The sequence below is a fragment of the Rhinopithecus roxellana genome, chromosome 20 (assembly GCF_007565055.1).
Source record: "Rhinopithecus roxellana isolate Shanxi Qingling chromosome 20, ASM756505v1, whole genome shotgun sequence".
NCBI classification, from domain to species: domain Eukaryota; kingdom Metazoa; phylum Chordata; class Mammalia; order Primates; family Cercopithecidae; genus Rhinopithecus; species Rhinopithecus roxellana.
In genome coordinates, this window is record NC_044568.1 from 60634546 (window position 1) to 60647533 (window position 12988).

Below are 12988 nucleotides of genomic sequence, written 5' to 3' on the forward strand. Positions count from 1 at the left end.
TTTACATGCTGCAGACAGTGACAGGCTCATTGTTCTGGTCCTCCGGGCTGCCTCAGATTTGCTGACTCTGGGAATCTAGGTTATCTTGTGCGCATCTGAGCCTCCTCTTCCTCATCTTTGTCAAGGAATGAATAATTCCCACCTGAAAAGCGTAGGGCCTGAGGCAAATGCGATACAGCTGGGGATAGCTCCCAGCACTTAGGAGGTGTCGAGGACACTATCTTGACTCTTTGCCAGAAGAGTTGAAAATGAGAAGTCTGCATAGGCAGCGAAGAAGTCGTGCCACTCACCTGTGCCTTTCCTCTTCTGAACTCATCTCCCCAGTGCGCTTAAATTACGTTTTCCAAGCCTGACCCTGGGAGCTCCCCTCCTTCTCACGGCTGTCGGTCCTCCCTCCCCATCACTCCCACCCAGCCTCCCCGCCCCCTTCACCCCCTCCCTCGCAGTTGGAGCCGGGAATCCCACGCCCTTGCACCAGCCCGGGGGCTCGGACGAGCCCGGGAGCCGCTGGTCGCCAATCACCGCGCGGTGGAGAGGCGGGCGCTCGGCTCCGGCGCGCTGGGGGAGCCAGCTGGAGCTGCTTTCCCTGTAGCCTCAGACGCTCACACCGACACAGACAGACTCACAGACGGGCGGGCAGGCACCGACAGAGTCTCCCAGCCGTTTGCGCTCCAGTCCCGGCCCAGGGAGTCCCCCGCACCCCCTGGGGAGCCGCAAAGGGCAGCTCGGCAGGCCAGCGCCGGGAGAAGGGAGGACGCGCAGGCAGCCGGAGGAGGGGAGGTCCCAGCGCGCCTCCACTGCGATGTGAACGGCGGCGGCTCTCACCTGGAGCCGCACCTGGGGCGCCGAGCTCCGGGGCCGCGGAGAGAATGCTTGCCGCCCGTGCGCTCCGCCTGCAGCGTCTGGCCACCCGCAGCCGCCGCGCCCGCACCTGACCATGGAGTGCGCCCTCCTGCTCGCGTGCGCCCTCCCGGCCGCGGGTTCGGGCCCGCCGAGGGGCCCAGCGGGACTGGGGCGCGTGGCCAAGGCAGGTGCCGCCGAGCGGAGCTCCGAGAGAGGGTGGCAGAGGGCGCCCGACGCCAGCCCCACCGCGCCCCTCACGCGCGATGTCACCTTTTCTTTTGCAGGCGCTCCAGCTGTGCTGCCTCTGCTGTGCGTCGGTCGCCGCGGCCTTAGCCAGTGACAGCAGCAGCGGCGCCAGCGGATTAAATGATGGTTCGTATTTGCCCCCCACCCCCAAGAAGGGCCTTTCGCAGCACTTTGTCCCTTCCTTCCCCCCAAAACAGAAAAGATGGAAAAGTGCACCCCCTAACCTGGCAGGTGTGCGCTGTCTTGGAAATGGTTCCTGTTTGGAGAGAGGGGAAGGTTGGCAAGGACTGAACTTATCAAAAGAATCAATGCCCCAAGCTGCAAGTCACATAAAAGAAAATAGTCTCCCTCCTTCACAGGTGGCTTGTTAAGAAAGAAAAAAAAAACTTCAGTGAGAAATTCTAAGGGAGGTGGACATTAACTAAGGAATTACTTATTTCCTCCCTCTCCTACCTCTTGGTGGGAGATGAAAGAATGTGAGCCTCTTTCCTCTCTCCATCTTTCCTCATTTTTTTCTCCACTTTTGTTCCTTTTCTATTCTCTTCTTTTTTCTTTCCTTTTTGCTTCCCTTGTTTCACGGATGCCTAAGGCTGCTTTTAGAGAGAGGAAAGCAGGTGACCTGAGGTCTCTGAGTCCTTTATCTATCTTTTCTGACGTTGCGCAGCCACCAACTTCCTAGAACATCCCTCACTTCTGTCATTTATTAACTTCCCAGTGGCGCCCAGAGGGAAATCCTTGTTTTGATTATTTCCCATCAGCTACAGGAGAACAGCTGATTCCTGACGCAAGGCGTCTCGCAAAACCTTACTGTTCAACCTGGATTCTTTAGAATTCTGTAAATTTTAGTTTTGCAAGGTTATCTCCTTTTCTTGTCAGGGTCAAGAGGTCATAATGGGGAGTGGGGCAGGATGGAGTCATGGAGAAGGGATTCACCTTTTGTCCAACAGAGAGGCTGTAGTTTCTAAAACCACCCCTCATTCTTATATCAGGATCAGATGGCTGGAGGCCACGTCTGACCCAGCCACCACTTTGTAAAGAGTAAAGACCTCACCCTTACTCAGCTCCTGAAGTGATCAGTCAGAGATCACTCTTTACAGGGGACACTGACTGCTCTTCTTCCATGAAGTACTGAATGTAACCAATAGCCTGTTATTCTCGCCTTGGAAACAAGCTGGTAGCAGGTGTCTGGGGGACCCTGATGACTGATTCCATAGAAGGCTGGCTGGATAACGTTCCTACAGAGCCTTCCAAGTAAAAGCAGGCAGAGTTTCAGATAATTTGGGACAAGACGGTGAGAAACACACTTCTGCATATGTCAGGAAGCATTTTCATAGTTAAGTTTTAGTTTGACAGGAGGAGGAGGTCGACTTTCTCTAAGAACTTGCACATAATCAAGAGCCAAAGCCCTTTAAAGCAATATATCATATTTTTAAGAGAAGAAAAATATTGTATGTCTGGCTCAGATTTTCAAGGTTAAGAGAAGGGAAAAACTCCCCCCCCCATTATTTTAAAATATATGTGTCAATTTTATAGCATTTTTAGTCAGAGGACGAAGTCAAGAAAAATGGGAGTGGGAGGACATAAAGAATATAAAAATTAAAGCTGCCCAAGGAATAAGAGTGACAGATGGTTCATAAACAGAAGAAAATTATTGTCTATTGGGGAGAATTTTTTTTTTTTTTAATGTGAACCTAATTAGGCCATCACTCATTGATCCTTGGTAGCTACCAGGGCTCCACTTTTCCTTAATTTGTTTGTTTGTTTGTTTTGGAGGAAGGGGAAGGTTGTTGACTGTTTAAGGGAAAGGAAAATTCTTCTTCCTTTTCCTCCTCCAGCAACCGGGGACCCAAGTGACTCAAACATACCTCATCGTTGTTCAACGTCTTTCTAAACACTTTCCAAAGTAGTTTCGCATTCTGTGCCTCGGAAGTGGAAATGTGGAGTGTTTTTAATGTGCAGAGGGCATATTCCAGATCATTTTGTGGGATGATGCTTTTCAGCTTCAATGTTTGGTGAAAGAAAACACTGTGCTGGCTTTGCTTTTCAAATAGCAAATTGTGTTTTAGCTCCTCCTCTTTGGAACATTCAGCAATTAGTGCTGCTCTAGGGAGCAATGGTGAATGTAGTTTTAAACATGCCTTTCCAGTTGTCCCCTGATATGCCACTCCCCCACCAACATGCCTGAGCAATTTTATACATCAGACTATATAGGAAGGTTCTGACAATTTTGAGGCATTTTTGTGCATGTGCTGTATTTTATGCTTACAATTAAATGGGATCATCCCTGTGAAAGCTCACAGTAAAATGCTAAGAGTGATGCAAGTACCAGAGTTTTCTTTTCACAAATAATATTGGAAATATGAAAATGCTCTTGCTTGTTAATGATCTGAAATATCATCTGAAGCTACCCCACACTGTGAGTTAGGACTTGAAGTGTAAACTCTGCCTCTGCCAAAATGCTCCCGATTCAGTTTAAGCACAGATAAATTAACCTCCTTGAAGAAAAATTCCTCATTTTGTAGTTTTATATTCATTAACTTTATCTTCCAAAAAATTAAATTTTATATATATGCATAACTCTGTGGCCAATATATTAAAAGATCCAGACCATTAAACATCAAAAGAACATTCTAAATCTCTCTCCAGATGAGAGGCGTTACATTTTTCCATGGACATCCATGAAATTCATGAAAATCATGATTGGCTTTCGGGCACCTATAGAAATGACTGTGGCAGAGTTAACTGTAGAGACAGGTCTTCTGCTTCCCGTGCTGCTCTGAATTATATTTGATCTAGGTGCAAGGCAACAGGAACAAAGATATCTTTGAGTTTTGTGTTGCTCTTTGCCAGCCTGCTGGAAAGTGACCATTTGGAATTGTGGGCTCTGGGTGCTGACAGCTGAACTTTTCCCATTGCAGATTATGTCTTTGTCACACCAGTGGAAGTAGACTCAGCCGGGTCATATATTTCACACGACATTTTGCACAACGGCAGGAAAAAGCGATCGGCGCAGAATGCCAGAAGCTCCCTGCACTACCGATTTTCAGCATTTGGACAGGAACTGCACTTAGAACTTAAGCCCTCGGCGATTTTGAGCAGTCACTTTATTGTCCAGGTACTTGGAAAAGATGGTGCTTCAGAGACTCAGAAACCCGAGGTGCAGCAATGCTTCTATCAGGGATTTATCAGAAATGACAGCTCCTCCTCTGTCGCTGTGTCTACGTGTGCTGGCTTGGTAAGTTCACCCCAGTCTGAGTTGAGCTCCCTCGCTCGTGTTTTGTGTAACTTGAGTGAACAGATGTCTGCAGTATAAGTGCTCTTCCAGCCAACTCCACACATTCACACTGTCAGTCTTGATACGTCTAATATTCTCCATTGAACTAATCTAATCTGCTCCCAGAAAAAGAAAATATAATAGAACTTTAATTACCATTTAGAACATTCTTTTGATGTTTAATGGTCTGGGACTTTTCATTCTCCATGTTTGAGATGATCCCCAAGGAAATTAAGTTGATGGATGCCATTCGCTTTGTAATGTCCTGGGAGACCAGGCATTCTATAAATCTAACAAGCTGCATGCGTCTACATGGCTTTAAAATGGGAAAACTGTATTTCAATGCAAAATTGCATTCAGCAGCCCTGGTAAGATCAACCTTCACTTTGCTGAAGGGAGGCCCTTTGTTTTCTTTGAACTAATCTGTTGCTGGTGTCCTGCTCACATAAGACATCCTTTTAGAATGTGGTGTGCTGTGTTCCTGGGCTGGCAGGATTCAATGTAGCATCCAGGGAAGCAGAACCTTTTAAAAGCATTTGGGACAAGCGTTATTTCCTGCCTATGTAATCCTCATCTGCTGAGCACCAGGCCAAGAATATCATTATAAATGATACTCTTCTCAGGATTCAAATATACGAGGTGGTAAATGTTGTTCTGGGTTGATTTCATTCTGTGTTGTGATTGAGAAGTGTCCTGAATTGACAGAAGAGTTGGTATGTGTTGAGACACATGGCAATTATGCTCTGGCATGGCCAGAAGAAGGAAAATGTGAGAAAACCCAGCTGAGAATGTAGTTAGTAATGTACATGGTACATCATGGCACAAAGCAAGATGTGGCTTGGGTGCGGGTGAATGAGGACTCCCATGTTCTTCATTAGTTGAAACTTTCAGTTACTTTTTAAATTTTTTCCCCCTATTTTGGCCTGAAGTTTAGGTAAAACCTCTCTTTACAACCACAATCATGGTATTCTTTCTTTGGTCTATTTAAAATGATGAACGTGGCTCACCAATGGCCTACATATTATAACATGGTTACGTGCCCCTGTGTATGCACACGTGACTGTATCTTGGTTTTCTGTTTGTTTGTTTGTTTGTTTGTTTGTGGCAGATCTCCTGGTCTTTATTTAGGATCCTCTCTGTATTTCTCTTTCTTCTGTCTATTCCAGTATCCTAAAGGAGGAGTTTACACAACCCACCATATTGGCTTAAACTATCTCATTCCACATACCAGTAGTTAAAAGCAGTCTGCCCAGGTTCTAATTCTCACACCAGCATTTACTCGTAGGACCTTGGACTCATTATTTAACTCCGTGTTAAGTAGAGTTAACTATGCCTTAGTTTCTTTATTTCTAAGATGGGAATAACAAGAGTTTACATCACAGGGCAGTGGGGATTCAATGACTTCTTGCACTTATTTTTTTTTTTTTTTGTCTTTTTTTTTTTTTCCTTTTTGTGGAGAACGGGGTCTCACTGTATTACCCAGGCAGGTCTCGAACTCCTGGGCTCAAGCTATCCTCCCACCTCTGCCTCCCTGAGAGCTGGGATTACAGGCGTGAGCCACCGCGCCCAGCCCAATGACTTCTTATGTGGAAAGTGCTATAGCAGTTCCTGGCAGGGATAATTGCCCTATAGCTGTTCCATTTTCAGCAACACTTAGCCTCCTCATGTTTAGCACTCTCAGGACTCCACTCTGTGAATGATGGGAAATCTGATCAGTTATCTCATATTAATAATCTCATGGTAATAGATTAATATTATCAAAATTTTACATGAGTAGAATCATAAATTTTTCTGTATGAAGATTTCACAATGCTTTTATCCATTTTTTTAAAACTTTTAGGTTCAGGGGTATAAGTGAAGGTTTGTTACATAGGTGAACTCATGTCACAGGGGTTTGTTGTACAGATTATTTCATTACCCAGATATTAAGCCCAGTACCCAATGGTTATCTTTTCTGTTGCTCTCTCTTCTACCACCCTCCATCCCCAAGTAGACCACAGTGTCTGTTGTTCCCTTCTTTGTGTTCATGAGCTCTCATCATTTAGCTCCCACTTATAAGTGAGAACGTGCGATTTGAATTTCTGTTCCTGCGTTAGTTTGCTAATGATAATAGCCTTCCTCTCCATCCATGTTCCTGCAAAAGACCTGATCTCATTTATTTTTACGGCTGCATAGTATTCCATGGTGTTTGTGTACCACATTTTCTTCATCCAGTCCATCATTGATGGGCATTTAGGTTGATTCCATGTCTTTGCTATTGTGAATAGTGCAGCAATAAACATTCACATGCATGTGTCTTTATGTTAGAATGGTTTCTGTTCCTCCCATACCTAGTAATGGGATTGCTGGGTCGAATGGTAGTTCTGCTTTTAGCTCTTCAAAAAATTGCCATACTCCTTTCCACAATGGTTGAACTAATTTACACCCCTACCAACAGTTTGGGGCTAGTATGACTGAACATTCTTGTATATGCATTTTGATGAACTTACGGACACATTCTGTTGTACACATGCCTAAGAATAAAGTTGTTGAGGCACAGAGTATGTATAAATTGAGTATTCCATGTCTGAAATGTTCGGGACCAGAAGTGTTGTGGATTTTCAATTTGGGGAGGATTTTGGAATATTTGCAGAATATATTCTGGTTGAGCATCTCTAATGCAAAAATCTGAAATGCTCCAATAAGCATTTTCTTTGGGTGTCATATCAGTACTCAAAAGTTTCAGATTTTGGAGCATTTCAGGTTTCAAATTTTTGGATTGAGGTGCTCAACCTGTATATGTTCAGCTTTAATGAGCACTGACGAGCAGCTTTTCAAAGTGGTTGTGCTAATGTAAACTCGCATCACCAGTGTGTGAGAGTTCCAGTTGCTCCAAATCCTCCTGAACACTTGATATTGCCTATTTTTCCATTTTAGCTGTTCTGATTGATAGGTGTGAAGTAGTACCGCATTATGGGTGTAGTTTGCATTGTTCTGATGGTTAATGAAATTGAATGCATTTTTTTTTTGTTTACATTTTCTTATAGACATTGCTCAGCTTCTTTGGCTAATCAGGGGTTTGAAACTCCTCTAAAGTTAATTAGAAACTATAGTAATGGATTCAGAATAGTAGATTCAGGAGTTCAGAAAAGGAACAAGCCTTTAACAGGCTTGTTGGAGAGACTCATCGAGTTAACATGCCAGGAGAGACAGCCACTCTTCTTCCATTAATACAGAGACTGAGAAGAGATGAATGAGACTAGGAGATGAAACTTCTTCACCTGAGATTTATATATCAGTGTTTCTCTGAGTGGGGCCAGACCACTGGCCTTAGGATCCTTTTGGATGTGGTAGCAATTTTCTCATGTGCATGCAGTGTATATTAGGAAAGCAATGCCACCTTTAAATGATTTGACAAAGTACTAATAGGAATCTACCATTATCTTGACTGCTAGAGAAGTCCCCAAAGAAAGTGAAAAATGGTAGAATGGTTATAATAGTGAATACATATGTACCTACGTACATATAAGCAGACATGCATGCATAGATACTCCAGCTAAAATTTTCTTAGCAGAGAATTTGTCTTAATAATTCAGAATTAACCTGTTTAAAATATTTGTAATAATTTCTTAAAATGCACTCACCTCCCCTGCCAACTCATAGGTCTCACTTTATTCCAGAGTTGTGGTGGTTGTTACTTACTTGGAATAATTCATGAAACAGGGTTGCACACTTCCCGGAGTAAATACTGCCTACTGTTATGTTTAGAGATGATAGTTTTAAAATTTTTGAATGCTTTTATACATGCAACCTAGAAAAGGTCACCCCGTCTTCTATACCAGGTGACTTTATAATCTGTGAAGGTACTGGGATTTGTAGCCTTTGTTCCAGAACCTCAGAGGTACAGATTAACCTAATCTCATTGTGATCTGCCATGTCTGTCTTTTCTGCTATATCCAGCCTCCCTCTGACTAGCACAGGGATGAGAAAGTCATTATATCCAGCAAGCCATGACCTTGTTGAAGACTCTTCATCTTGCCATTCAACCACAGTCTTACAATTTTTACCTGTATTTTTAAATTTTGTCTTCCAACAGAACAAACTTGCATCTTTCTTCCTATGTACTAAGAGTTCTAAGAAATTTTGCTGCTCAAAAATAGTCTGTCTTAGTGATCCTTTTTGTCAGGACAGTGATTATCAGAGTGTGATCAACTATGAGAGCTTCACCTGAAGGGTTGGAAATGTGAATTTCTTTGTCCACAACAGAAGCTCGGGGAGGCTGGGCACAGGAAAGTGTATTTTTAATTATCCAAATGATTCTGATGCATACAAATATCTGAGAACCACTTAGTGAAAATGCTTGTATTTTTGGAACTTGTTAGAAAGACACATTGATTCATCCGTTTTTATTGTTGTTATTTTTTAGAGACAGGGTCTTACTCTGTCATCTGGGCTTGAGTACATTGGTATCATCATGGCTCACTGGAACCTCGACTTCCCAGGCTTAAGCAATCCTCCCAACTCAGCCCCCCAAGTAGCTGGGACTACAGGCACGTACCACCACACCCAGCCAATTTTTGTAGAGGCGAGGTTTTCCATGTTGCCCAGGCTGGCCTCCAACTTTTGGGCTCAAGCAATCTTCCTGCCTCAGCCTCCCAAAGTGCTGGGATTACCAGGCTTGAGCCACCACCCCCCACCCCCCATCCTTTTTTCATTCGACAACTATTAGCCTCTAGTGTGTCAGGCACTGTTGAGAGTATGGTGGATGAAGCTTACCAACAAGGTGGATGTTAGATCCAGGCTGTAGAGGTTACAATCTAGGGGAGAGGATGGAGCAATACTTTTAGACCCGGAAACTGCGATTTTTACTGTGAACCAAGCTGTGACTCAACCCTGGAACAAGGAGTTTACAGAGTGTGGTTTTAGAAAAGTGGGGAGCTGGTCAAGTTATTGCCAAAATGCCACCTCTCTGAGCTGTACAATGCATATTAGCATATTGACAAGTCAGAAATGTCTTATATTAAAGACACCTGTTTAACTCTGTTCATACCTAGAGTTTCCCTAACTTCTTTGGTCAATGAATTTTTTTTTTTCCCCCAAGGAGCATCTCTTCACAGTCTGGTGGTAACATGAAAAACATCAATGCAATGGTTCCCAAAAGAGATACTATAATATTATGTATTAATTTTTATCTGTTAAGAGATGCTCCAGGAATAAGTGCTTTATGGTCATACAAGTTAGGGAAAATTTAGTGATTTAAAGGAAGCTAAACAACTTTAACATATTTCATTGCGAAGTGCCAAAAGGTGGGATTTCCATACTAATTTGACCACTCCTCCCCATCCCCCCCCCCTTTTTTTTTGAGATGGATTCTCGCTCTGTTGCCCAGGCTGGAGTGCAGTGACATGATCTTGGCTCACTGCAACCTCTGTCTCCCGGATTCAAGCGATTCTCCTTCCTCAGCCTCCCAAGCAACTGGGATTACAGGCACCCACCACCACGCCCAGCTAATTTTTTTGGTATTTTTAGTAGAGATGGGGCTTCAACATGTTGGCCATGCTGGTCTTGAACTCCTGACCTCAGGTGATCCACCTGCCTCAGCCTCCCAAAGTGCTGGAATTACAGGTGTGAGTCACTGTGCCCAGCCCACTCCTCCTCTTTTTGAGTCACACTTCCATCAACACCTTGTACCAGTGTTCACCCTAAAACAGTGGTTCACCCTAAAACAGCAGTTCCTAAGTCTGAGATTATTTGTACTTGTACCTGACATGTGTTCCTGTTGGGGAAATGCACCCCTTGCTTAAGAAATTCTAAACCAAGCTCCATTTTTCATGTGAAGATTGAATGAAAATACATGCAAAAACTGTCACTCATATTGCATTTCTGCTCAGCTTTGTAATACATGGGTGAGTTTACCATTGATGAATAACTTCAGTGAAGGCCCAGCTGGCAAGAGTAGTGGACTGCTTTGCTGTTTCTCTTGGATCTTCTGCTTGGTGTCTGATTACTATCCAGCCTTAGCACTGCATCTGCCACTCTGAGTGGAGTATGTACCGTGATCAAGGCTGCCATGAAAACCCCCTCTAGCCTCAATTCCTGATGCATCATCCAGTTTTGTCACTCGGTTTCCCCTCGTTTCTCTTTTCTTTGTCCCCAACAATTAAACCGTAAGTGGCGTTTCTCCCCCATGGCTGGCTGCCCTAATGTCCCCATTGTATCTTTTTTTAGTGGTGGCCTTTTTTAGACTACAACTGCAGTGACCCATTCTCCAGAGAGCCTGGGTTCTTGCAGAACTTTGGAAGCAACTGGATTTCAATAGGCGGTAGGGACGCTTTGATCTCCCCCTTTCAAAAGTACTTTATGACTCAGAAAGCTCAGTCATTGAGTTGTCTGTTGCTGGTCACTGCCTGCCAAACAGTCTTTACAAAAGCTGATTTCCATTCATAAAAGGGCTGAAGTTGAATGACCTTCGTCCATGGCGGGCAGAAAGAAACTAGGCTCGGCTGCTTTGGAGAGCCTTGTTAGTTAGTAGGGGTTTGTTGAATTACATATACCCCCTTGGAGCTTTTCGGTCACTTGAGAGGATCACGTGAAGTTAAGGATTACACTGAGTTGTATTTACGTGTTTTGTGAGACAGGCTAACTGAAATCAGTGATGTTTTCTTAGGCAATTACTCAATTCATTAAGAAAGGGTAAAAAGTTTTTGTTTTGTTTTGGCTTTTCTCCTCTTAAGACATGATTTGTGAAGAGAATTATTTGCTCATAAGAAACTTGTAGCAAAATGCCATATCAGACTCCTTTTTAAAAAGAATAGCCAAGGTTCTTGCCAGAGAGCAGGACCCCAAGGTGACTAAGGCCAGTTTGAGGGGTCTCACATGGGAGGCTGAAAGGCCAGTCCTTCCTGCCTATGCTGCCTTTTTTTTTTTTTTTTTTTTTTTTTTGAGACAGAGTTTTGCTCTTATTGCCCACGCTAGAGTGCAATGGCGTGATCTCGGCTCACTGCAAGCTCCGCCTCGCAGGGTCAAGCAATTCTCCTGCCTCAGCCTGCCCAGTAGCTAGGATTACAGGCAAGCGCCGCCATGTCCGGCTAATTTTGTATTTTTAGTAGAAATGGGATTTCTCCATGTTGGTCAGGCTGGTCTTGAACTCCCGACCTTAGGTGATCCACCCGCCTCGGCCTCCCAAAGTGCTGGGATTACAGGCTTGAGCCACTGCACCCGGCCTGCCTGCCTTTTTGGGTATGGCCACTAAGGCATCAGGCTCCCTAAGTCCTGTGTTGTAAGTATTGGGCTTCCTTCATGTCTCTGGGCCTTGGTTTTCCCATCTGTAAAGCGGGAATGGTAATCCTCTGTTTCTCTCATAAGACTGTGAAGATTTATGAGTGCTGAGCTTGGTACTCGGTGGAAGCTCCGTGCTTGATTAGTCTTAACTTTGAACTAGGAGAAGGTCTGGGAAGGAAATGGCCATTGAACAACTCACCCACAACATACACACGTATTCTCTCTTTCTCTCTCTCTCTGTTTTTTTTTTTTTTTTTTTGAGACGGAGTCTTGCTCTGTCGCCGAGGCTGGAGTGCAGTGGCATGATCTCGGCTCACTGCAAGCTCCGCCTCCCGGGTTTGCGCCATTCTCCTCAACCTCCCGAGTAGCTGAGACTACAGGCACCCACCACCAGGGCCAGCTAATTTTTGTATTTTTAGTAGAGATGGGGTTTCACCGTGTTAGCCAGGATGGTATCGATCTCCTGACCTCGTGATCTACCCATCTCGGCCTCCCAAAGTGCTGGGATTACAGGCTTGAGCCACCTCACCCAACCCCTCTCTCTCTCTTTACCAGCTTCCACCCCTGTCTTGCCTTAAGGCCTTTTAAAGTTCAGCCCTGTCAGAACAGGAAATGAACACTTTGATACTGGCAATTCTCCTTGCGGGAATGTTTGGAGATCTTGTGGGAGGGGAAAGTAACCCCTACTTTATAAACTGAAGACATAAAATGAGAGAAAAAGAATCAAAGAGGGGTATCAACAAATAGATAATGATTGGCATCAATGCGTGTATGATGAAGCAGCATAGTGTAATGTCTTTGGGCTGAGACTCTGAAGTTCCATCTCTTGTCTTTGGTAGCTACATAACACAGGGAAAACTCTTTACCCTGGCTTTGCTTTATTTCTTCAGTGATAAGTTGGGGATAATGATAGTACTTCTCCCATGAGGACTATGGATGCTTAATTGAAAGAAAAATATTCTATGTGCATAGTTACAATGATATTATTACTATATCATTACCACAACCAATATCATTACCTGGCACATAGTAATAATATGAGTTGTGATAATGATATAGTACTAATTATCATTATTGCAGACCTTCCTCTGCAAAGGACTTTTCGGAATTGACTACTGACAGTTCTTACAACCCACAGGCAGAAAAGAGTTTCAGCCTAGATAAAAACACAACAGTTAATATTTATTAAGCACTCCGGCCATTGAGAAGAGATTCAGCTAAAACACAAAGGGAGGACTTTAGAATATTTAACTGTGAGTTGGCATTATAAGTAGTTAATGTCTGAGGTATAGCAGTCTTTTTAGTAAGGCACTTTAAGAGGACCTGAGCACTTGAAAAAAATATATATGTATAGGTTCCACCTCT

At 44.0% G+C, this 12988-nt stretch overlaps 1 protein-coding gene across 2 annotated transcripts in view; it reads left to right on the forward strand.

Annotated features, from left to right (window-relative positions):
* The first annotated feature begins 516 nt into the window (after positions 1–516).
* Positions 517–12988, forward strand: part of ADAMTS18 (ADAM metallopeptidase with thrombospondin type 1 motif 18) — a 154368-nt gene continuing 141896 nt past the window's right edge. Inside the window, exons 1-3 of one of the 2 annotated variants that reach the window (XM_010370202.2) lie at positions 517–1027; positions 1128–1215; positions 4008–4324. In XM_010370202.2, the coding sequence (XP_010368504.2) occupies positions 938–1027; positions 1128–1215; positions 4008–4324 (495 nt within the window). In that variant the 5' untranslated portion in view covers positions 517–937. The remainder of the gene's footprint in view (positions 1028–1127; positions 1216–4007; positions 4325–12988) is intronic. The other variant, XM_030925525.1, reaches the window with a different exon arrangement.